Raw genomic sequence first — 27,313 nt, 5'->3', positions numbered from 1 at the left:
ACTCAACATGAGGCTGTACCTCACACTTTTATTTTAGAAGGCAGCGTTCCTTATCATTCTATTTCTCCCTTATATATTAATAATCCTGTTTCTCCCTTATGTATTAATAATTCCATTTCTCTCTTAGACATTAACATTTTATTTAGATAAGAGAATCCCTTTTTCAGTTGTTTAAGCTCGATAATACAGCTTATCCAGATGTATTACTTACCACTCTAGGCTTATACATTATTCATATTCTTTAAGAATGCCAAAGGCCATCTAGTCCTTGTTACAAATATAACATTTCTTGAAAAAAATGTGGAAAAATTATATCCATATTTTAAAGATGCTTTAGAAAGGAAAAGGACTTAGCACTTAATCCTACATATTTCAGTAAAATCCAAAATTCCTTGCTTCATGCCCTGTTTCACTTGCAGCATTTTAAATAGTCTGCTAGCCAGGGTTTAAAGAATGTACCAAACACATTCACACAGCATGCGTCACAAGTAGTATTTATGTTAAAGTATATGCACCAAGACATATATACTACCAAATGTCAAACAGATAGCTAGTAGGAAGCAGCCTACTAGCACAGGGAGATCAGCTCGGTGCTTTGTGACCACCTAGAGGGGTGGGATAGGGAGGGTGGGAGGGAGACGCAAGAGGGAAGAGATATGGGGACATATGTATATATATAGCTGATTCACTTTGTTATAAAGCAGAAACTAACACACCATTGTAAAGCAATTATACTCCAATAAAGATGTTAAAAAAAATTTAAAAATAAAGCATATGCACCAAGCCCTAGTTCATATCGAAAGGCAGGACACACACACACGCACACGCACACACACACGCAGGCACACACGCACACTCTCTCTACATAAAGGGAAGCACCTTTGTGTTAACAGTGTCCTCCCATAATTCTTAGCAACATAATGCATCCTTGAATGAAACATCAACAGAGAATTTCCAAATAGTAAGGACTCTTGGTCTGTGATTAAATAATGGCATTCACAACTCAAACTTGCGGTGTTTTAATTACTTTAACACATAAATTCCCTAGTGTGCTAGATTTACTTGGTTATTCTAAATGGCAGAATTAGTCTGTAACATACCACAACTATTTAAATCACATATGACCAATAGTTAAGATTTTTAAAAACCTATTGCCCTACAGAACCATACTTCCTTGCTGCATGATGCCCAGGGCTTACCTTTCACATATGCTGTATCTCTGTCATGCTTTTCACATAGTACAATGTGCTCTATGCAAGTCACATTAAAGAAACAAGCGGAAAAATAAAAAAACTCATTGAAAACACTTTATTATAAAAGTGTGCTTTATTATAAGGAAATTTTAAATATAACCAACAATACTGAAAATAATGTAACTGGCATTTACAGCCTTGGTCAGAGTTCTTTATTAAACAGGCATTTGTAGTTAACAATCAGCTTATGCAACAAAACAGGTAACTTGAAAAAGTGAATAAAATTGAGAATACAGAATGATGAGCGAGGAATTTGGGGTTCTTTGTGTTTTTTGTCTAGCAGACGTGGCTTTTAAAATCTGAAATAGAAAACAAGTCCTCTTCATGTAGTAAGCTCTCTTCCTGTGGGAAAGTTTGCAAAATTGTTAAAACTGTTCTAAAATGTGGCTGAAGGTATACTTTACATACTTCTTATATATACATTATCCGATTAACATATTTTAACCACGTTTTCATTATACGAGCAAGACCATAAACATTCTCTAGTAAGACCACACTAGCCACAGAATCTTTTTACCCATGTATATATTTCTTTGAAACATGTTTCCCAAAATGAAATTGCTCATTTAAAAGGGAACAACTGGTTAGAATTAATCTCTCTAGACACTGGGGTCATGTAGGCCTAGAAATCATGTAAGAATATATTCCTTTGGTTGAACATAATTAAATTCATTTTATGTAGCAGAATAATAAGCATGTCAATTGTCAACAAAAATCTATTCAGTTGAGCTCATTCTGCACTTTTGAGAGTCTACATTAAAGCAAGTGGCAAGGCCTAATGGTATATTTGGAATGGACAGAAATTCCTTTTATCTTTATATATGTTTTAATTATAAAAATTTATTTCTCCCACCTTGGAGGAAACCCCTGGGAGCAGATGTCTGCAAAGGATTGTATTATGTACATCTAGTGAAGAACAAAGAGATATCTTAAGGGCATGCTGATAAGGACCCCAAATATTTTTGGTATAGGAGACTTTTTTTTTAGCATATATAATAAGACCTTAGGCTTTCAGAAGACAACAAGTAAGTTTAAAGAGCATTTAAAAATATTTGTGACAGGGCTTCCCTGGTGGCGCAGTGGTTGAGAGTCCGCCTGCCGATGCAGGGGACGTGGGTTCGTGCCCTGGTCCGGGAAGATCCCACATGCCGCGGAGCGGCTGGGCCCGTGAGCCATGGCCGCTGAGCCTGCACATCCGGAGCCTGTGCTCCGCAACGGGAGAGGCCACAACAGTGAGAGGCCCGCGTACCGCAAAAAAAAAAAAAAAAAAAAAAAAAAATTTGAGTTTGACATTAAATGTCAAACTCAAATTTTTAAAGATAACAAATACAGAGAACTGCAAAATGGAAAAAGGAAGCATAGATAGATGCTTTGTGAGGAAAATAATGACCTTTCACCTAAAAGGAGTCTTCCCTATTATTGTAATGACTAAACTGCCTGTCCTTAAAACCACTGGAATATGTAGGTTACTGACATTATGCCAAAAAAGTCAAAAGGTACTTTATTGCAAAAATAGAAAAGGTTTTAAATTGCATATGATGTTTTATACCATTTCACCAATAGGCCAAGGCCAGTACATAACTTACCAAGCCAGAAAAACTCGAAAATAAACATTACTAAATTGTACGTACTATATATAGTGAGTTGTAAAAAGAATGTGATGCCATGCTGTAAAGCATGATTCACTGTCAAGTTCCCTCTTACATGGGCGTAGTCATAACATATCAATTTGAGTGAGTCAAAATGAACACACATTACCTATGACAACATCCTTTAATTATCTTCTTAAACACAGATACTTTCAGTATATTATAATCATCTGAATAAACCTTTCAGTCAAATCATAATTTTGTGGAGTAGAATGTCATTTTATCAATATGTCGATATTTTTTTGATCTACTCTTTTAGAAAGTGATGTTAAAGCCTATTGACTATTAAATCACTACTCTGTTTACTGATACACTGTAAATGTAAAAAAAGGAAAAAACCTGAAATCACAGAAAATGCTTGGCATCTACACAAACACATTCTCAGTGGACTAACCACTACTGTGTAATTTTGTCACTATAGGTCTTCTTGCTCCATACTTTTGCTTCATGCAGTGGGTTCAACAATATCCATGTTTGTTCCAAACAGGGCAACTAATTGTTCTTCATAGGTAGCGATGTTCCTTTTCATAATTTCCATGCAAGGTCCCAAAAGCCTTTCAAATGCTTGCACATCCATGGCTAAGAAGAGGGGAGAATAAAAGAAAAATAACATTCTTTGCAAATCTGCAGAATTTCTAAGTCATTTATGGTATCTATTCCGCATGTCAATGACACAATGGCATTTTAAGATAAATATCAGATACAAGAAAAAGGCATAAAGATAAAAACATTCCACTTCAAAAAGGAAGCAGCCAGTGTCCCTTGGCAATATGATGTCCTATTGGAGGTTCCTGATCCAGGTTAAAAGAATGAGGGACTGTTATGTGAAGACCTTGGAATTTAAAAAATAAATTAGTTTTGATGTCACCACCTTAGTAATATGAACTCAAGGGCGGCAAGAAAATGCTTTCTATCTTGTTTTCCCTTCTCAGGGTTTACGATGCTATGTTGTGAAGAATCCAAATGTTACCTTTTATGATTTTTATTCTTTTACACTATGGTCAATTCAAAATGGCAGCCAAAATAATGATTTTATCCACTGTGTAAGCATGTGCTCTATGTCGCTTAGCTTGCCTATCTCGAGCATTTTCTAAAACTGAATTTATAATATACACATGAAAATATGATCATACTATCATACAAATACAAATTAAAATACTTTTTTTTGCCTTTCAAATTTGCAGAAGTAAAAAAGGCAATGTTGACAATAGAGTGAACAGACATTGTTGCACTGTTGGTACGTGTAAATAAGTACAAATAAAAGTGATCTGGCAATATATATCAAAAACCATAAAAAGAAAACCCACTTCCAAAAAGCATTTCTCAGGAAAAGTTCTATATGTGGAAAAGTAGTCTCTGCATACACCCACACAAAAAAGCTCTCCCCGACCCCCAAAAATGGAGCCAAACTCCACAAATTATTTAACTGTGGGGAATGATTAAATAATTCATAATGTGTATATTTACCTAATGTTACAGTCTGATGTAATAAATATGAGAAAATGCCTAAGCTATAACGGATGAAAAAAAGCAGTTTACAAAACTATTTTAAAACAGAAAACCCGTACAAATAAAAAAGATGAGAAGGAATTATAATAGGATGTGGAAATTGCTGGGTGGTGGTGGTATTGGGTGACTCTTACTTTTTCCTACCTTTTCTGTATTTCTCAAATTTAATGTGAATATAATAATTTATTATCGAAAATAATTAATGGGATTTCACTCACATCGTCTTTACTCCTACTGTCTAATACCTTTACTCAGGGAAATTACCTGTCAGCTTCTAATTGTCTTCTTTTTCATCCAAGTATAATAACCCTTGATTAATAATATATTATTTAAAACCTTTGAAAAAGTCAATTCTCTAAGAAAATTCTGAGGATATTTGCAAATCTTAAGAACATCGAAGCTAAATTTATGCTACTGAACTGTGGATGAAGAGCACAGAGTGGCTAATTACTTTTAAATCATTTCTTTGAAGAAAATGTCACCTAGGGACTTGCCTGGTGGCTCAGTGGTAAAGAATCCGCCTTACAATGCAGGGAATGCAGGTTCCATCCCTGGTCAGGGACCTAAGATCCCACATGCCACGGGGCAACTAAGCCCGCACACCACAGCTACTGAGCTCACGCGCCTCAACTAGAGCCCGCGTGCTGCAAACTACAGAGCCCACACGCTCTGGAACCCAGGCGCCACAACCAGAGAAGAGAAAACTTTCCACATGCCACAACTAGAGAGACGCCCGCGCATTGCAGTGAAAGATCCCGCATGCCGCAATGAAGAACCCATGCACCACAACTAAGACTCGACACAGCCAAAAACAAATATAAATAAATAAATAATAAAAAATCTTTTAAAAAAGAGAGAAAATGTCACCTATACTGATACCTCCTGAATTATATTTTTCATTATTAAACTAAGTTATGTCTCATATATAAAATCTCAGCCATATATAGATGTCTTCCAGCTGAAGATGGCATTTCTGCTGAGCTGCTGTGTGGTACACAGAAGTAATAAACAGCTGAACAAGATTTTATTGTGCTCCAACAAGCTTGAACCTTTGATTCCTAGTACAAGACGAGTAAGTATTCCTACAGACGTTCCAGCTTGCCCTTCAAAGCTTAGTGTACCTTATAAAAATGCTGTTTGAGCCTTCTTTTTTGGAGGAACACAGTGTATGTTGTTTATTTTAAAAATTCGATATAAAATTTGGTACTCAGGATTCTTATTTTAATGACATACTAAAATGTTATTTCATGCCTATAGAAAACACAATATATAAGTGTGTGAAAATTTTTAAAGGAAAAATGTTGGCTTCTACAAATCGACTTTATAATGCAATGAATCCTAGCCTTGTTGTATTTTGTGGGGACCATAAAACTTGTGAACCCAGTAAGATAATCCGTACAACATGAATACGTACAATGCAGACAGAATGATTTCAACCAGGGCAAGCATGCCCAGGGCTGCGTGAGTCCTACCTAAACATTTGACGGTCCCGATGGCGTGTGCGGAAGCAGCTCGGGGCTTGTTAGTTACCAGAGCAAGTTCTCCAAAGTACTGTCCCCGAGAGCACCGAGCGATTTCTACTGCACCGTTCTCCTCCGCCTCTGACTTACCCTGACAAGGTGATGGAAAGTATTAACTTTGACTCAGTTTAAGAAAAATAAAAGTTAACCTTAGTCTAAACATCAGAAGGAAAATCTATTATGTTTCTTGCTAATATTTCATGGATTTTTAGGACTTACCTTCCTTTTCATGGTAATTTTCACTTCTCCAGATTCTACAATGAAAAAAGAATCAGCCAAGTCTCCCTAGAAGAATAAAACAAAAACTGAGGGTGAAAATGCAAGTTTAGCTGATGGCAATCCTGGCGCCCGTCATGCCCCTGAAATCAATCCCACCATGATTTGCCTGAAAGGTGAAACCCCACAGGAGCAGGCTATGTCCCCTTCTAAGTTGAGACATTAAGATCGACAATTACATTGTAACAATTTCGTTTGTAAAAAATTATCTGAAATGATATACTATCTAGCATGGTATTTCTGCTAAAACTAGCCAAGAAAATATGGCAAATAACACTGAGGTAAAAATTTTGCCTGAACTGCAGCCTGGATAAAGCACACACATAGTTAGAAATGCTAGCACCGTTTCCCAGCAGCATTGCCTCTGTCAGCTGCTCCTATGCTAAAATGTGCCACTCTGTGTGTCCTAATCTACAAGCATCAGCATGGCAACCCAAGATAACCCAGCGACTCCCAAAGAGAAGAAAGCAAGCCGACTTCTTAGGGAGTAGTATGTGTGGGCCCAGATGTTTGTCCTGCATCTGGCTGGGGACCAAGCTCTAGATGCCAGTTTACTGACAAGCCACCTCAAGGCCCCAAAAAGATTTCTAAAAGAAAGTGTTGCCATTTTTAACTACACATAGCCATGTTCTCGTTTTGGATTTTAAACAAACTGCCTTGACTTCCAATGACGCCTTCTGAATTAAGTACAGTAGTATAATTATGGAAGATAGCAGACACTGACTTCCCTAAGCCTCTCAAAGTGATTCTGGAGAAACTTAGGTATTTCAAAACTCTTTAGTAGAATTCAAGAAATACGGTATCAGATTATATCACAAGGAATGTTGAGTCTCGATTATACTATACTATAGTGCAGACCTGTATGTTTATAAATGCTTAAAAGACAACTAGTATCTAAAGAAACCTTTAATAAACTCTAAGTATAGTATACATATCTCCTTTCCCTTACCTTTATATCAGGTTTTCATAAGAGCTTCATGTTAAATTTTCAAGTATCTTAAATCATAATGAGTCTATCGACAGCCATGTAATTTTGCTTTCAAAACGTGCTCAAATTGCATGTAAAACTAATGAATTAAGTCCTGTAGGTTGTGCCAATGTCACTTTCCTAGGTTTGATATTGTACTAGCGATGCAAGATGCACTGGGAGAAACTGAGTGAAGAGTTCATGGGACTTTTTGAAGCTTCCTGTGAACCTATAATTATTTCAAAGTAATCTGAAAAAAATCATTTCAAAAGCTCTATACTTTGCGGTTTTTTCAATTTATATCGTAGACCCTCAGCCTTGTTCTCTAATTTGTCTCTACATCGTCCCAATCCCTGACTGCGCTAATCTGTATGTATGTGGGAGGATTGATTGATTTACTTGTTTATTTGCCTTCTAAAATAATTACTCTTGAGAGACCTTCAAGATGGCGGAGGAGTAAGACGTGGAGATCACCTTCCTCCCCACAGATACATCAGAAATACATCTACACGTGGAACAACTCCTACAGAACACCTACTGAACGCTGACAGAAGACCTCAGACTTCCCCAAAGACAAGAAACTCCCCACGTACCTGGGTAGGGCAAAAGAAAACAGAAAAAACAGAGACAAAAGAATAGGGACGGGACCTGCACCAGTGGAAGGGAGCTGTGAAGGAGGAAAGGTTTCCACACACTAGGAAGCCCCTTCACTGGCGGAGACGGGGGGTGGGTGGGGGGAAGCTTCGGAGCCACGGAGGACAGCGCAACAACAGGGGTGCGGAGGGCAAAGCGGAGAGATTCCCGCACAGAGGATCGGTGCCGAGCGGCGCTCACCAGCCCGAGAGGCTTGTCTGCTCGGCCGCCGAGGCGGGCGGGGCTGGGAGCTGAGGCTCGGGCTTCGGTCAGAGGGCAGGGAAAGGACTGGGGCTGGCGGCGAGAACTCAGCCTGAAGGGGGCTAATGCGCCACGGCTAGCTGGGAGGGAGTCCGGGAAAAAGTCTGGAGCTGCCGAAGAGGCAAGAGACCACTGTTTCACGGTGTGTGAGGAGAGGGGATTCAGAGCACCGCCTGAACGCGCCCCAGAGACAGGCGCGAGCCGCGGCTAACAGCACAGACACCAGAGACGGGCATGAGATGCTAAGGCTGCTGCTGCCGCCACCAAGAAGCCTGTGTGCAAGCACAGGTCACTCTCCACACCTCCCCTCCCGGAGCCTGTGCAGCCCGCCACTGCCAGAGTCACGTGATCCAGGGACAACTTCCCCGGGAGAACTCACGGCGTGCCTCAGGCTATTGCAACGTCACGCTGGCCTCTGCCGCCGCAGGCTCGCCCCGCACTCCGTGCCCCTCCGTCCCCCCCACCCCCCCCCACCCCCCCCCCACCCCCCCCCCCCCCGCCTGAGTGAGCCACAGCCCCCTAATCAGCTGCTCCTTTAACCCCGTCCTGTCTGAGCGGGAACAGACGCCCCCAGGCCACCTACGTGCAGAGCTGGGGCCAAATCCAAAGCTGAACCCCAGGAGCTGTGTGAACAAAGAAGAGAAAGGGAAATCTCTCCCAGCAGCCTCAGGAGCAGCGGATTAAATCTCCACCATCAACTTGATGTACCCTGCATCTGTGGAATACCTGAATAGACAACGAATCCCAAACTGGGGAGGTGGACTTTGGGAGCAACTGTAGACTTGGGGTTTGCTTTCCACATCTAATTTGTTTCTGGTTTTATGTTTATCGCAGTTTAGTATTTAGAGTTTATTATCATTGGTAGATTTGTTTATTGATTTGGTTGCTCTCTTTTTTTTTTAATATATAGGTATATATATTTTTTCCCTTTTTCTCCTTTTGTGAGCATGTGTGTGTATGCTGCTTTGTGTGATTTTGTCTGTATAGCTTTGCTTTTACCCTTTCTCCTAGGGTTCTGTCTGTCCTTTTTTTTGGTATAGTTTTTATTTAGGGCTTGTTATCATTGGTGGTTTTGTTTTTTGCTTTGGTTGCTCTTTCTTTTCTTTATTACTTTTTAATTTTTTATGCTTAATAATTTTTTTTTATTTTAATAACTTTATTTTATTTTACTTTTTTCTTTATTCCTTTCTTTTTTTCTCCCTTTACTTCTGAGCCGTGTGGCTGACAGGGTCTTAGTCCTCTGGCTGGGTGTCAGGCCTGTGCCTCTGAGATGGGAGAGCCGAGTTCAGGGCATTGGTCCACCACAGACCTCCCGGCTCCATGTAATATCAAATGGCAAAAGCTCTCCTAGAGATCTCCATCTCAACATTAAGACCCAGCTCCACTCAACAACCAGCAAGATACAGTGCTGGACGCCCTATGCCAAACAACGAGCAAGACAGGAACACAACTCCATCCATTAGCAGAGAGGCTGACTAAAATCATAATAAGGTCACAGACACCCCAAAAAACACCAGCAGACGCTGTCCTGCCCACCAGAAAGACAAGATCCAGCCTCATCCACCAGAACAAAGGGACCACTCCCCTCTACCAGGAAGACTACACAACCCACTGAACCAACCTTAGCCACTGGGGGCAGACACCAAAAACAACAGGAACTACGAACCTGCAGCCTGTGAAAAGGAGACCCAAACACAGTAAGTTAAGCAAAATGAGAAGACAGAGAAATATACAGCAGATGAAGGAGCAAGGTAAAAACCCACCAGACCAAATAAATGAAGAGGAAATAGGCAGTCTACCTGAAAAAGAATTCAGAATAATGATAGTAAAGATGATCTAAAATCTTGGAAACAGAATGGAGAAAATACAAGAAACGTTTAACAAGGAACTAGAAGAACTAAAGAGCAAACAATCAGTGATTAACAACACAATAAATGAAATTTAAAATTCTCTAGAAGGGATCAACAGCAGAATAACTGAGGCAGAAGAATGGATAAGTGACCTGGAAGATAAAATAGATCAAATAACTACCGCAGAGCAGAATGAAGAAAAAAGAATGAAAAGAATTGAGGACAGTCTCAGAGACGTCTGGGATAACATTAAATGCACCAATGTTTGAATCACAGACGTCCCAGAAAAAGAAGAGGAAAACAAAGGGACTGAGAAAATATTAGAAGAGATTATACTTGAAAACTTCCTGAATATGGGAAAGGAAATAGTCAATCAAGTCCAGGAAGCACAGAGAGTCCCATACAGGATAAATCCAAGGATAAACACGCCAAGACAGATATTAATCAAACTACCAAAAATTAAATACAAAGAAAAAATATTAAAAGCAGCAAGGGAAAAACAACAAATAACATACATTGGGATCCCCATAAGGTTAACAGCTGATCTTTCAGCACAAACTCTGCAAGCCAGAAGGGAGTGGCAGGACATATTTAAAGTGATGAAAGGGAAAAACCTACAACCAAGATTACTCTACCCAGCAAGGATCTCATTCAGATTCGACAGAGAAATTAAAACCTGTGCAGACAAGCAAAAGCTGAGATTGCGGCACCACCAAACCAGCTTTACAACAAATGCTAAAGGAACTTCTCTAGGCAGGAAACACAAGAGAAGGAAAAGACCTACAATAACAAACCCAAAACAATTAAGAAAATGGTAATAGGAACATACATATCGATAACTACCTTAAATGTAAATGAATTAAATGCTCCAACCAAAAGACATAGACTGGCTGAATGGATACAAAAACAAGACCTGTATATATGCTGTCTACAAGAGACCCACGTCAGACCTAGGGACACATACAGACTGAAAGTGAGGGGATGGAAAAGATATTCCATGAAAGTGTAAATCAAAAGAAAGCTGGACTAGCATTCTCGTATCAGACAAAATAGACTTTAAAATAAAGACTATTACAAGAGACAAAGAAGGACACTGCATAATGATCAAGGGATCACTCCAAGAAGAAGATATAACAATTACAAATATTTATGCACCCAACAAAGGAGCACCTCAATACATAAGGAAAAAGCTAACAGCCATAAAAGGGGAAATCGACAGTAACACAATCATAGTAGGGGACTTTAACACCCCACTTTCACCAATGGACAGATCATACAAAATGAAAATAAATAAGGAAATACAAGCTTTAAATGACACATTAGACAAGATGGACTTAATTGACATTTATAGGACATTCCATCCAAAAACAACAGAATATACTTTCTTCTCAAGTGCTTATGGAACATTCTCCAAGATAGATCATATCTTGGGTCACAAATCAACCCTTGGTAAATTTAAGAATATTGAAAACATATAAAGTATCTTTTCCAACCACAATGCTATGAGACTAGAGATATCAATTACATGAAAACAAATCTGTAAAAAATACAAACACATGGAGGCTAAACAATATACTACTTAATAACCAAGAGATCACTGAAGAAATCAAAGAGGAAATCAAAAAATACCTAGAAACAAATAACAATGAAAACACGACGACCCAAAACCTATGGGATGCAGCAAGAGCAGTTCTAAGAGGGAAGTTTATAGCAATACAAGCCTACCTCAAGAAACAAGAAAAATCTCAAGTAAACAATCTAACCTTACACCTAAAGGACCTAGAGAAAGAAGAACAAAAAACCTCCAAAGTTAGCAGAAGGAAAGAAATCATAAAGATCAGATCAGAAGTAAATGTAAAAGAAATAAAGGAAACAATAGCAAAGATCAATAAAACTAAAAGCTGGTTCTTTGAGAAGATAAACAAAATTGATAAACCATTAGCCAGACTCAACAAGAATAAAAGGGAGAAGACTCAAATCAATAGAATTAGAAATGAAAAAGGAGAAGTAACAACTGACACTGCAGAAATACAAAGGATCATGAGAGATTGCTACAAGCAACTCTATGCCAATAAAATGGACAACCTGGAAGAGATGCACAATTTCTTAGAAATGCACAACCTTCTGAGACTGAATCAGGAAGAAACAGAAAATATAAACAGACCAATCAGAAGCACTGAAATTGAGACTGTGATTAAAAATCTTCCAACAAACAAAAGCCCAGGACCAGACGGCTTCGCAGGCGAATTCTATCAAACATTTAGAGAAGAGCTAACACCTACCCTTCTCAAACTCTTCCAAAATATAGCAGAGGGAGGAATACTCCCAAACTCATTCTATGAGGCCACCATCACCCGGATACCAAAACCAGACAAAGATGTCACAAAGGAAGAAAACTACAGGCCAATATCACTGATGAACACAGATGCAAAAATCCTCAACAAAATACTAGCAAACAGAATCCAACAGCATGTTAAAAGGATCATACACCACAATCAAGTGCAGCTTATCCCAGGAATGCAAGGATTCTTCAATATATGCAAATCAATCAATGTGATAAAACATATTAACAAATTGAAGGAGGAAAACCACATGATCATCTCAATAGATGCAGAAAAAGCTTTCAACAAAATTCAACACCCATTTATGATAAAAACCCTCCAGAAAGTGGCTTAGAGGGAACTTACCTCAACACAATAAAGGCCATATATGACAAACCCACAGCCAACATCGTTCTCAATGGTGAAAAACTGAAACCATTTCCACTAAGATCAGGAACAAGACAAGGTTGTCCACTCTCACCACTATTATTCAACATAGTTTTGGAAGTTTTAGCCACAGCAATCAGAGATGAAAAATAAATAAAAGGAATCCAAATCGGAAAAGAAGAAGTAAAGCTGTCACTATTTGCAGATGACATGATACTATACACAGAGAATCCTAAAGATGCTACCAGAAAACTACTAGAGCTAATCAATGAATTTGGTAAAGTAGCAGGATACAAAATTAATGCACAGAAATCTCTGGAATTCCTATACACTAATGATGAAAAATCTGAAAGAGAAATTAAGGAAACACTCCCATTTACCACTGCAGCAAAAAGAATAAAATACCTAGGAATAAACCTACATAAGGAGACAAAAGACCTGTATGCAGAAAACTATAAGACACTGATGAAAGAAATTAAAGATGATACAAACAGATGGAGAGATATATCATGTTCTTGGATTGGAAGAATCAACACTGTGAAAATGACTATACTACCCAAAGCAATCTACAGATTCAATGCAATCCCCATCAAACTACCAATGGCATTTTTCACAAAACTAGAACAAAAAATTTCACAATTTGTATGGAAACACAAAAGACCCTGAATAGCCAAAGCAATCTAGAGAAAGAAAAACAGAGCTGGAGGAATCAGGCTCCCTGACTTCAGACTATACTACAAAGTTACAGTAATGAAGACAGTATGGTACTGGCACAAAAAACAGAAATATAGATCAGTGGAACAGGAGAGAAAGCCCAGAGATAAACCCACGCACATATGGTCACCTTATCTTTGATAAAGGAGGCAAGAATATACAATGGAGAAAAGACAGCCTCTTCAATAAGTGGTGCTGGGAAAACTGGACAGTCATGTAAAAGAATGAAATTAGAACACTCCCTACCTAACACCACACACAAAAATAAACTCAAAATGGATTAAAGACCTAAATGTAAGGCCAGACACTATCAAACTCTTAGAGGAAAACATAGGCAGAAGACCCTATGACATAAATCACAGCAAGATCCTTTTAGACCCACCTCCTAGAGAAATGGAAATAAAAACAAAAATAAACAAATGGGACCTAATGAAACTTAAAAGCTTTTGCACAGCAAAGGAAACCATAAACAAGACAAAAAAACGACCCTCAGAATGGGAGAAAATATGTGCAAATGAAGCAACTGACAAAGGATTAATCTCCAAAACTTACAAGCAGCTCATGCAGCTCAATATCAAAAAAACAAACAACCCAATCCAAAAATGGGCAGAAGACTTAAACAGATATTTATCCAAAGAAGATATACAGATTGCCAACAAACTCATGAAAGGATGCTCAACATCACTAATCATTAGAGCAATGCAAATCAAAACTACAATGAGGTATCACCTCACACCAGTCAGAATGGCCATCATCAAAAAATCTAAAAACAATGCTAGAGAGGGTGTGGAGAAAAGGGAGCCCTCTTGCACTGTTGGTGGGAATGTATATTGATACAGCCACTATGGAGAACAGTATGGAGGTTCTTTAAAAAACTAATAATAGACGTACCATACGGCCCCGCAATCCCACTCCTGGGCATATACCCTGAGAAAACCATAATTCAAAAAGAGGCATGTACCACAATGTTCATTGCAGCTCTATTTACAATAGCCAGGACATGGAAGCAACCTAAGTGTCCATCGACAGATGAATGGATAAAGAAGATGTGCCACATATATACAATGGAATATTTCTCAGCCATAAAAAGAAATGAAATTGAGTTATTTGTAGTGAGATGGATGGACCTAGAGTCTGTCATACAGAGTCAAGTAAGTCAGAAAGAGAAAAACAAATACCGTATGCTAACACATGTATATGGCATCTAAAAAAAAAAAGGTTCTGAGGAACCTAGGGGCAGGACAGGAATAAAGAGGCAGACATAGAGAATGGACTTGAGGACACAGGGAGGGGGAAGGGTAAGCTGGGACGAAGTGAGAGAGTAGCATGAACATATACACACTACGAAATGTAAAGCAGATAGCTAGTGGGAAGCAGCTGCATAGCACAGGGAGATCACTCGGTGCTTTGTGACCACCTAGAGGGTTGGGATAGGGAGACTGGGAGGGAGACACAAGAGGGAAGAGATATGGGGATATATGTATATGTATAGCTGATTCACTGTGTAATAAAGCAGAAACTAACACACCATTGTAAAGCAATTATATTCCAATAAAGATGTTAAAAAATAATAATAATAAAATAAAATAATTACTCTTTTCTCAGCCTCACACACCTTGAATCTTGTTTCACATATATCGAAAGAGACGATATTTCAGATAAAGATTACAATACAGTGTAATATTGTGATACAAAAATTACAGAATTTGTTAAAAATCTGTTTAAATCATGCAATCAATGCTTCAAAACTGTAACTAGGAAATAAGGCACTATCTTTGGTATGCTTTATGTGTAAACTTTAACTGTCTTCATAAATCCTACTTCTTGGTAGGTCTGTTCTAACCAAGATACGTATGTACTGCTTCTGGTTCCAATGGGATCTTAGAAAAGCATTAGGGGTTAAAGAGCATGCTGGCCCCCTTAGTGCCTGTAGTGCCTGTAAGCCAGTACAGTACATGGTGCAGCATGTTCCCTTCTTGGTTTATTTCATCAGGAAGCAGCCTCAGGAAGTTTTGCCAATGAACCGATTGTGCAAAATTCTACATCTTCCAATGAACCTTCTGGGTCCCTATTAATAAATCTCATGGAGTGATTACCATTTGTTTTCCTCTTATAAATGACATTCTTTATACATGTGACCTTCATGTCAGGTACAAATATAAAATTATGCAAAAATCCATTTAATGATTTAATACATATTCATTAAGAGTTAGTTACAAAAATAAAAATACTCAAATAGCCTGATGGCTGTAAATTAAACCATTTTTAACAGGTCATTTGATAGAATATTCATTTAACCCATCACTACCTACTAATTGTAGACACACATGAAAATTTTATCAGGACTTACAGTGTGTAAGAGTCTTTTGGAAAATATCCCCAAACTGAATTCCATACAGAGTATTATACCTGAGCAATGATTTGTTCTCCATCGTTGTATACTTTGGTGCCTATCACATCTACCACTTTCAGGCGCTCAGAAACCTATAAAGGAAAAAAGATAATACACTTGATAATACTGTATTTGTATTTAATAATACAAATACAGTTGTATTTGATAATACAAATGGGTTTGAACCGTGCAGGTCCACTTATATGCAGATTTTTTTCAATAAATATACAGTTGGCCCTCTGTATGCACAAATGTGGAACCTGGGGGCTAAGGAGGGCCCAGCGTGAGGGATTTGAGCATCCGCAGGTTTTGGTATACACCGGGGCGGTCCTGGAACCAATCCCCGTGGAAACATAGGGACAACGATACTAAACAGACTAATCAGGTAGTCATAACTAGTTCAGGGGTTTAAAAATGGTAGCCTATAGGCCAAATAAATTGAGCAAGTGTGTGGGTTTGTGTGTGTGTGCATGTGTGTGTTATATTAATTAACTGCCAGCATTTTAAACAATTTTTTCATAAAAACTTACATTTCCAGCTTCTCTTGAAAAATCAGGGCATTCAGCAACACTCAGCCCTTATTTCCATGCAGCAAAAATAAACCCTGGTGGACTAGCAGCTGTTTCTTTAGATGGAGCACATGTTTTCAAGTTTACCGTTTCTTCTCTTTATGTACCTGGCTCTCAAGGCATTTGAATTTCCAACCCCTGACCTATTTTTATTTAAAGAGATCTGTGGCTAGAGAAGATCAGCTGCCCAATATGCATTCTGAAATGTGGCCCGAATTGCTACTCGGTGGATACTGACAAGCCAACAAAGAGACATGTTATCAGACTGGTCCATCAACCCCAAGGATTCTGGCTGGGATGCTAGAAGGATGGCATTGCTATTGCTAAGGTGGGGAAGAGAGGGAAGGAGGTTTGGGACGTGTTAGGTCTGAGATGTCTTTTAGACATCGCAGAAGAAATGTTAAAGATGCAGTTAGATAAATGAGCCTAGTGTTCAAGGGCAGGGCCTTGCCCGGTGATGTCAATTTTAAGAAGCATCGCCATAATAGACATTTAAAGCCAGGGGACTTGCCAAGTTCACCATGTGAATAAGTGTAGCCTGAAAAAAGAAAGAGAGACCTTAGACTGTCAATTTTAGGAGGAAAGGAATAAAGAAGGAGAGGCCAGTGAGGACATTCTGTATTTAGATAACCTCTTCCTATAAAGGCTCTTGCCTACATTTATGTGATTAGTTTAAGTCTGCTTTTAGATAGAGACCACATATAAATCTGCTATAGATGCTCCTAGGGGTCTATTACTTGTAAACGACAAAACAAATGCAGTTACAGGCAGTAAAAGAGATACTAAGCTATAAAAACACTGTAATCTTTTCAAATGAAAATATGGATAGATGATTGTTCAAAGAAACCTTCTACAGAACTAAGCATTCCTAACAAAACAGAATCTTTTAAAGCAAAATAAAATAAAAGCACAAACATATACTTACTTCCAAAGATTTAAGGAATGGCAGTGACTCAATAAAGCTTTCATACATTTTTCTCTTTTTGGCATTATTTTTTACAATTATCCTCCTGAAGGTTACCCTGTCCTAAAGGCAGAATATCAAATACAAAGATAGTTAAAAGGTAGACTTTATGGAGAAAGAAAGTTTGAAGAAATAGTTTCATTTTATTCCCTGTAAGGAACAAACAATAATTGAAGATTTTGAAATAGAAAATTAACATTACTACACTTCTAATATGACTCATTTCAGATTTTTATTTCTTTAAGCATAAATATAGAACCATATTCATGTTTTTTAAAGAAAGCAACAGTTTACTTTTTATTCAGAACAGAGATCTGACCAACATGTAACTGGCGGGATACACCCACTAGGTGGCGCTGTCGCACCATTTAAAAAATATACCAGCTCCTTGTTCGTTTTCCACCCCCAGCTTTTTGAGATACAATTGACCTACAGAATATTGTGGAAGTTTAAGGTACACAACATGTTGATTTGATATATACTGTCAAATGATTACCACAGTAGGGTTAGTTAACACCCCTACCACCTCACATAATTATCACTTCTTTTTTGTGGTGACAACATTTAAGATGTACTCTCTTAGCAGCTTTCAAGTATATAACACAATATTGTTAACTATAATCATCATTTGTACACTGGATCCTCAGAACTTATTCGTTTTATAACTGCACCCCCCACCCCCGGCCCTGGCAACCACCATTCTACTCAGTTTCTATGAGTTCAAACTAGCACTGAGTTCTTTTGCTGAAGATAACAGCCTTGGAGTATTACAATTCGGTGGGACATGACTAGCATTGTTTTTAGGTTATAACTGGCATATGACATTATATTAGTTTCAGGCATACAACATAATGATTCAACATTTGTACATATTGTGAAATGATCACCACAATACGTCTAGTTAATATCTGTCACCATACATAGTTACAGAATTTTTTTTCTTATGATGAAAACTTTTAAGATATACTCACGTAGCAACTTTCAAATATACAATACAGTATTATTAACTGTAGTCACCCTGCTGTACATTACATCCCCAGGATGTATTTATAACTGGAAGTTTGTACCTTTTGACTCTCTTCACCCATGACCAGCATTTTTATTAAAAACAAAAACAAAAACAAAAAAACAGAATAGGAAATCTGAGTGTGCATCCCTTTTAGTAAAGTGTTGAGTTATATATTTATTTCAGTTATACACAAAGGCACACACACACATGCACTGGTGGTGACATTTCCTAATGTGTTTCTTGTGGGTTGCGGTAAAAAATACATGAAAACCAGTATTAGAAAATGGTTTTAAATCATGAAAGTACAATGTAAGAGATGTTGAAAAATTATTGACTCTAGGGTTTCTGTCACCTTTTAAAAGGTGCACAGAAAAACTACAACTTTCTTGGGCTTCCCTGGTGGCGCAGTGGTTGAGAGTCCCCCTGCCGACGCAGGGGACACCGGTTCGTGCCCCGGTCCGGGAAGATCCCACATGCCACGGAGCGGCTGGGCCCGTGAGCCATGGCCGCTGAGCCTGCACGTCCGGAGCCTGTGCTCCGCAATGGGAGAGGCCACAGCAGTGAGAGGCCCGCGTACCGCAAAACAAACAAACAAAAAAAAACTATAACTTTCTTGAGTAGACTCTGATTCCAGCGTTTATCATGCTCATCATTCTAAAATGTTCCTATGTTTATACTACTTAACCTCAAAGATACCACACTGAATTAAGGAACTAGAGAAAACTTTAAAGGTGATGGCTCAAAAATGGTTTGCCTACAAATTTTATATTTTAAAAATTCCTACAAAACATTATTTTAGTTCTCAGTTAAGAGCCCCTAGAATTATGTTACTTCGGCATACACTGATAACTATACCATCTTAATATAAAATAAAATTAATTGGGATATGTTTTTTAATTAATAAATTACTATGCCAACATATTAGGGCTGAATTTAAATGAACTGATATGATGGAGAAAAATGCCAGTGAGGATGTAAGTCTCTAGGAAATTAAACATCCTGTTCTCCAATTTAGCTTACTACAATTTTATAAGGGCTGTAATTTGGACTTGTTGTACTCTTAATCATTTTTTTAAAAAGAGAAAAATTTTCAAGATAATTAGTAAAAATATTGAAATAATTTCCAAGTCCGGTTCTGCATCAAAATCAGCTGTTGTGTTTTTTAAAAAAAGGTTTATTCTAACATCCCAGACTTTAATGACTCAAAATCTCTGCATATAGGACTCTATAATAATCTGTATTTCGTAAAAGCTCCCCGAGTGATTCTGATATATAATCAGGTCTGGGAACCAGATGCAACACCATTTTATGAACAGAGTTTACTGCAAAACAGAGAAGACTAGAAATAGGTTAGCAATTTAGAAATTAACCGTAATGAGCTACACATCTCAGGAAAAATTTTATATTAGTGGCCCACCTCTTCACACCCACTGTGACATATAAATAAAATCCACAAAGTCCCATTTCAAATGTTTTCATCCTAGTCATTTCAATCAATCATTGCCCCTCTGAATCACCAGCATGGTCTTGTAGATCAGTTAATTCCCCAAGGTTAACAGTGACCTAGTCTTATTTACAAAGTTAGACTATTCTACAAAGGAATTTTCTCTTGAGATCTGCTTATCTTTACACCTGCACTTATGTGGCAGAGCTCCAATCTGTTGGTCTTAAAAGCAAAACCTCTTTTCTACTCAGCTTTTGCTGAAAGGGGGCTAGTTAGGCGAGCTGCTAAGAAAGCAGGTTTGAAGTATTAATTGATTATGTTAATTATTATAATTTTTTAAAAACACTTACTGCACTTATGCACATCCCCAAGGTGATCATCACAAACTGCCCACTTTCATAAAGCTTGAAACATGTACAGATTAGTAAAAAAAAATCTCTGAAAATGCTTAATCCTACCTGAGAACATAAGTATCACACACACTGGGAAATGCTGGGCCTTTGTCCCTAGCTTAAGGTTCCTTCCAGGGCTGAGAACTATTAGTATTCAAAGGGCCAACCCGCTAAGTGTGTGACCTTGTTCCAAGGACCTGCAGGGAGAAGGCTTCCTTACCATGTGACAGTCTGACCCTGGCTGGCAACCCTATCAGGATGATTAAACTTTAAATGATACCTTCCTTAATGAAAGAGAGAGAGACCCGCGGCTGTGAGGGCAGGCAAATGCTTCCTAGGGGCCAAGTCCGCTCGGGTTTGGAGTATTTATTTTGCTGGCTTTGGGTATTCAAATCTTTGATAACCCTTAAGACACTTCAACTCCCTTCCACCTGAAACAATTCCAATTTTGCTTCCACCACTTAAAAAGTGACTCATCACATTTTAAATAAGTAAACAGCAACTGCCAGGGTCTAATAAGAAGAAATGCACAATATGTCTTGTTTCTCTGATCAAGAGCTATTTTTATCAGTTGGCTCCGCGTCGGAGTCAAAGGCTGAGTGGTGACTGAATAATGTGTAACTTCTCTGAAGCTACCGTCCTTGGGAAGGAGATTGTTAGCAAACTTCCTGTTACTTCAGCCTCCTCTCCTTCCACAAAAGGATTTGAGAGAAATAACCGAGTAAACGCATGTCAAAACTATAGGATGGGATGTTTTCAACAATTTTAAAAGGAAATACAAGTATTGTCAACACTCCCTTTAAACCAGGGCTGTTTAAAGGGTGTTCTGGGCACCGGCAGCCACTGGTGTCTCCTGGGAGCTGGTGAGAAATGCAGAATCACAGGCCTCATCCCAGACCCAGTGAATCTGAATCTACATTTTAACTGGATTCCCAGGTGATCCCTAAGCAGCAGATTAAACACAGTCCAGAATCAGCTTGCCTTGGGTCGGCTACTCTGCATCCTAAGATCATCTATGAAAAGAATCTCCCTCCCCCACAACCCAAATGTTTTTGTTTTTTTAATATTTATTTACTTGGCTGTGCCGGGTCTTAGTTGCGGCACATGGGATCTTCGTTGCAGCATGTGGGATCTTTAGTTGCGGCGTGCGGGGGTCTTTAGTTGCAGCACACGAACTCTTAGTTGTGGCATGCAGCATCTGTTTCCCTAACCAGGGATTGAACCCGGGCCCCCTGCACTGGGAGCATGGAGTCTTGGCCACTGGACTGCCACGGAAGTCCCCCAAATGTCTTTAAACCAACTTTTAAGTCTTGTAGAAACAGCACCATTAAGAAATTTTGTTTAAAAGCCCAGGTCAGAGAGTCCCCACCCTGAGAGTCTGATTTGTCTGTGGTAGGGTCTAGGTAAGAGAATTTTTTTTTTAATACCTCCAAGAAATTCTGATGTGCATCCACGTGAGAAGCACAGGCACCAAGTATTTTTTCTCCACACAGCTGCTTGGCAATGCAAAGTTGTTACCAATCAATTTATACAGCACGGAGAGACTCAGTTTACAGTGGTTTCTCAAGCATGCATGAGAATCACCCAGTGGGCTTGCTCAAAGACAGACTGCTGGGCCCCATTGCCAGAGTTTCTGAGTCAACGGGCCTGAATCAGTAAGTGGGGCATCAATTTGCATTTCTAGCAAGTTCCCAGGTGATAGAGATGCTACAGGTCAGGGGCCTGTACTCTGAGAACCACAGATGATAATATTTACCACAGATAGCTATCTGGAAAAACAGCACTGAAGCCTTTGTTTGTGTGGCTGGTTGGTTTTTAAGAGTGGGTAAAAGAGGAATATTTTGGATCTGAGTGTCTTTCCCATGGCCAGTAGGTTAAACTCCTGACTCAATTTGGGAAAGGAACATGAAGATTTAACTCAGCACAGTCCTAGTGTCCAATAGTTCAGCATCTAGTAGTTGCTTAATAAATTCCCTGATGACTGATGATGATCCCAAATAAATCTACCTATTAGAACTAAAATACTGTAGCCACCTGGCTTCTGTCATAATGATTTTTACAAATGACATTCAGGTCAAATAAATACTTCACTCACCAAGCCCCACAGAGCACCGGGAGAGGTAGCAGTGATTGTAGCTGCTCTGGGCGTATTGTACATTAAGGCCAGTTCGCCAAAACTCCCACGATTGTCATAGTTGCCAACACACCTTCCAACACCATCACATTTCACGTAGATATCAAATGTTCCTCTGTTGCACATGTGAAAAAGAAGACGTAAAAGTAATTCAAGTAAAATCTCATCACGATAAAACATGAGCCCTGGGAAATACAACCTCATTCTTTTTTTAAAAAAATCATTTATTGCTTAGTCTTATTGCTGGGACATCGTAACACATTCACCCAGTTAAAATTTTAAATGTCTAGAAGGGTGAAGAGTGCCCTGGCCCAGCCATTCAGTTTCCTCCCAGATCCGCCACTGCCCCCAGCTTCTTCTACATCCTTGAAGAGGTCTTTACATCGGGGAGAAGCAGGAAGGAGCTGGCTGGGTGCACTGGGAGCCTTCCACAGGCACAGTAAGGCAACAGGGGTCCTCCCTGAGACGTAGGACACACCCAAGGGTGACAGCTGAGGATGGGCTCTTAGTTTCCTTTCCCCTCTAATGACAACAAGGAATAAAAGGGCATCAATATGTGAAAAAGACACCACCAGTTCCAGACAAGCAGGAAGAAAAGTCCATCCACGGGACGAGGGTAAGGCCCACCCATGTGTCTGCTGTCTCATCGTCTGGGGCAAATGAGACTAAACAACAAATATTTAAGGTATTGAAATAAATGATAAAAATATAACTAAGACTGCAACCAAATGCAATATGCAAAGACAACCATCTGAAGGAATGCGTGTGAATCTGCTGACTGCAGTCATCTCTGAGTATAAGAACTGTGGAGGATTCTAGAGACATTCACTATGTAATTAAAGAGTTTTTGTTCTAAAACGAATACGTATTACTTTTGAGATCAGAAGAAAATAATTTTTAAAAAGAATATAGCTCTAACAATCTGGTCAGGAACTGCTGTACAGTACTTACAGGGTCCTTTATAATCTACAGGAGGGGTCGGCAAGCTGAGGCCCAAGACTGGCTGCCTGCTTCTGTAAATCAAGTTTTATTGGAAAGAGAAACACACCGGCAGTTTCTGCATTCTCTGTAGCTGACTTGTGCTATGACAGCAGAGTTGAGCAGCTGCAACATAGACCTCATGGCCCAGAAAGCCTGCAAAATTTACTCTGTGGCTCTTTATACAATCTGGCCCTTCATGTTAGACCGACCCCACAATCTAAAAGTGGCAGAAATTCAGGCTAAATATGTGATCCTGGTCTTTTTATAGTCTTTCTGTGCTTATCTTTTAATTGGGTTTCTTTTTCTAGGCAAGTAAAACAGTCACTGTGCTGCATATTATCCAGATCCTATATTTCTGGAAACTGCATTCTTCTTGTGGAGAACTGTTTTTCCATGTACTGTATCTTATCAGAGAACACGGTTTCAAGGCTTGCTGAAACACCTGTGAGGGCAGATGGGAGAAATTCTTTGGCTTTATTCTGTTGGCTAAACTCTAGCAAAGACAAAACAGGGAGTGCTTTTAAGATTAAGAAAGGATTACGAATGGTAAAGATACCACAAAAGCAAACACATAAGATATTAGAGACAAAAGATATTCATGAATAAGAATAACTGGCTTTTAATATAATTCATGGCTAGAATGGCTGTTTCACGGATACCCTCTGGAATTTGTTTCATGAATAGTTATTTTTCAAGTATAGATTAATTTCTCTATTTATACTCTTTACACGTTTGCACTAAAACTGTTTCCTATGTTTTCTACTTTTGAATAGGATAAAATAGACAACAAATGGGTTGACGAGAAGTATAGTGAGCTACTGGTCCAGTTGAAATCGTATCCGTCTAAAAATCTGCTAAAATACCGTGTGCTGCATTTTCATATAGATTTCTCCCCTGAGAACGGGAAGCCCTGGGCAGGGCAGAGTCATGAAAAGAGCACACACAGTGGCCAAGAGACCCAGACGCTGGGTCGGCTCCACACTCATCATCTGGGTGAACTTCGTCGACTCGCATCACTTCTGTGGGCCTGAAAGTTGTCACCTGTCGCAAGGGTGACGAGGATCTAACTGAAAAGGGAAGGTGCTATATACAAATGTAGGGCATTTTTATAGTCAAAATACCTACTAAAAGAAAATTATTCCTGTACTACCTTTGGGGTTCGCATAGACCCCTACAATTCTATACGATTAAACAGCTGAGTGAATTTCTGAGGTGTTTCGTTGATGAAAGCTGTTAATGGTACCAGAATCATGACTTTAATTTACATGTGGGACAATTCTAAAATCATCGAGTCCAGCCCCAGCCCTGGCTAGTGCAGCTCTCCTGGGTCACCACGGACTTAGGGGTGAGGGACTGAGGGACTCAGAGAGCATGTGCTACTGACGCATGAAAGGTACCACCCACAGAGCCCAGATCAGGGAATAAGGGCTAAGCAGACGGGGGCGGGGGGTGTGATTTTCTGCGGAGCCTCTGAGTAGAACACAACTTGGCCCAGAGAAGCAAATGTAATCTGACAAATCAGGCTGGGAGATGATGTGTTCCATGCAAACAGGGCAGGCGTTGGTGGTGGTGGGGTGCCTGGGGAATCCAAACGTCTCATCAACACCTCATCACCATGTTACAGAAGCACAGAAATGAAGACTCGGTCCAGGCTGCGCACCTTTTACACCTTAGGGCTGTTACCTAAGTATTGCTAAAGGCACACTGTTCTTTTTTTTTTTTTAATTTTAATTTTATTTTAATTTTTTAGAGCTGATTTTAATTTTACTTTTTGATACAGCAGGCTCTTATTAGTTATCTATTTTATACACATCAGTGTGTACATGTCAATCCCAATCTCCCATTTCATCCCCCCCAGCCACCCCGCTGTCCCCCCTTGGTGTCCACACGTTTGTTCTCTGCATCTGAAAAGCACACTGCTCTTTGATGAAGTCAAGCACAACTTAAATTTTCTGAAATTAGATTTTCAATATAAACGCGGGCCTTCTCACTTAAATAACTTCTCTACAGAGTTTTTAATAGACAGACATAATAATGCATAAACAATTTCTGGAAAGACATGCAAACTACTCCCTCTGCTGATTAGATGATGCTAAAGCAGTAGGAAGAGAGACTAACTTTTCACCTTAGGCCCCTCTGAAATATCTGAATCTTTTAAACCATTAGCATGTTTTACTTCATTAAGTAATAACAGAAGAAACTTTTTAGAAAACATAATAACAGATTGAGTTATACAGACTCAATATCCCAGATGTTGTATTATGCTGCTATTCTCAGAGTAACAGCCATCTCTAACTCTGGAACAGGCATCACTACCTCTCAGTTAGAAGTTAACAAATGAGGAGGCTCCCAGTAAATGATGGATTTCTAGATTAACCAAAAGTCACCAGTCTTCCACACACTATGCCTCTTTCCATGATGTAGCATGGTTTCACTGCATGGGTTTACTGTAGGTGTGTAGGGCCAGTTACACAGGAATAAGGGTAAAGAGGCAATAGCAATTATCATACATTAATCTGTCAGGCGTTATAATAGCCACTGAGATTTCCACAAAAGGTTCATTACCTTTCAGCAGTGAAGTTACACAAAACTTACCTATCAATTACATAAAAGTTGTCGCCATCATCACCTTGATCAATTACATGTTCCCCTTCTTTGACCAATTTTTCAAACATGGCATCTAATACTTGAGACATCTGCTCCTATTTTTCAAAAAAGAAAAGACAATCTTGGTTTATCTAGAACATGTTTAGCTTTATATTTAAAGAACCATAATTAGCTTATACTTCTGTCAACAAGCTCAAAGAAATGGAAATATCATCACTGCCATTAAGTCTTGTCAAAAAAAATACACAGAGGGCTTCCCTGGTGGCGCAGTGGTTGAGAGTCCGCCTGCCGATGCAGGGGACACAAGTTCGTGCCCTGGTCTGGCGAGATCCCACATGCCGCGGAGCGGCTGGGCCCGTGAGCCATGGCTGCTGAGCCTGCGCGTCCGGAGCCTGTGCTCCGCAACGGGAGAGGCCACAACAGTGAGAGGCCCGCGTACCGCAAAAAAAAAAAAAAAATACACAGAATAGTCCTCCTCACCACATACAAACCAGATGATTATATATTTACTCTCATATTCAGTACCTGAATAAAAGTAATTATTAGTCTATTTCAGAATATTTGCAACTATTACCACTTTAATATGAAAAATTAACCACCAAGCCATCATATATACCTTGTGAAATATAACCTTAGCAACTAAAATGATCAAGTTAATAAAGAACTACTGGAAATGTCTTTTAAAGATACCTAAACTTTTAAAAAACTTCCCTATTTTAGTCATCACTAGAATTTATATAGAGATTACCTAAATATTTAGTGAATTTAAATCCTGACTCCAATCCTTCTTGGTTTAGCACTAAAAACAAAATAGAAACCAAACCAACAAAAGCAAAACCAAAAAAGATTGTAGCCAATATCCCATCACTATCTTTTGTCACTAAGGTTCTCTTCAAGAAGCAACCATATACCTCCCTAGGACAGATTTATTAAAACTGAAGCCAGAAACATCAAACCTATCAGTCAACAGCTATTTAAAAATTTTTATTCTGCTGAAGTGTGCTTGTCAACGCTTAAGGATAAACCTTGGCTAGTGAGAATCAACTAGGAGGCAAAAGAAATCTTTCCTCAGAACAAATACAGGAACAATTCAAAAACCTTTGAATAGTTAAAAACAAATGGATATGGAGAAACAGTATGGGGCACAGTAACAGAAAAGTCAGAAGTCATAAGAAGGCTTCAAGTCACTCCCAGGCCAAAATCAATTACTATTATAAACAAATTAAGGAGCTGAAGACAGATGAGAGGGGGAAAAAGATGCAAGTGGAAAACACAGGTTGAAGAAACAAAATATTCTGGATCAGAGCACGAACAGACCACGTGTGATTCTCTTCTTTTTGAGACACCATTAACATTTCATAGAGACTATGTACAACTCCACAACCATAAGAATGGGAAGGGGAAACTGGAGGAGAGATTTCTAGAGCAAAGGGAAGTTAAATGGGGGCAGAGAGGGCATGCAGCCCAGAGAAGGGCAGGTG

The 27,313-nt window shown here is 39.0% G+C and overlaps 1 protein-coding gene across 1 annotated transcript in view; it reads right to left on the bottom strand.

Annotated features, from left to right (window-relative positions):
* Window positions 1-1,406: 1,406 nt before the first annotated feature.
* Window positions 1,407-27,313, bottom strand: part of PRKAR2B (protein kinase cAMP-dependent type II regulatory subunit beta) — a gene marked incomplete at its 5' end in the record, with an annotated part of 112,896 nt that continues 86,989 nt past the window's right edge. Inside the window, 8 exons of the mRNA XM_079711345.1 lie at window positions 1,407-1,595; window positions 3,341-3,481; window positions 5,884-6,022; window positions 6,151-6,216; window positions 15,750-15,824; window positions 17,227-17,328; window positions 22,206-22,359; window positions 25,821-25,927. Of these exons, the coding sequence (XP_079567471.1) occupies window positions 3,348-3,481; window positions 5,884-6,022; window positions 6,151-6,216; window positions 15,750-15,824; window positions 17,227-17,328; window positions 22,206-22,359; window positions 25,821-25,927 (777 nt within the window). The 3' untranslated portion in view covers window positions 1,407-1,595; window positions 3,341-3,347. The remainder of the gene's footprint in view (window positions 1,596-3,340; window positions 3,482-5,883; window positions 6,023-6,150; window positions 6,217-15,749; window positions 15,825-17,226; window positions 17,329-22,205; window positions 22,360-25,820; window positions 25,928-27,313) is intronic.

Source organism: Hyperoodon ampullatus (assembly GCF_949752795.1).
Source record: "Hyperoodon ampullatus genome assembly, chromosome: 9".
NCBI classification, from domain to species: Eukaryota; Metazoa; Chordata; class Mammalia; order Artiodactyla; family Ziphiidae; genus Hyperoodon; species Hyperoodon ampullatus.
Note: the sequence above shows the minus strand (reverse complement) of the source record. Positions and strands in the feature narration are given on the sequence as shown.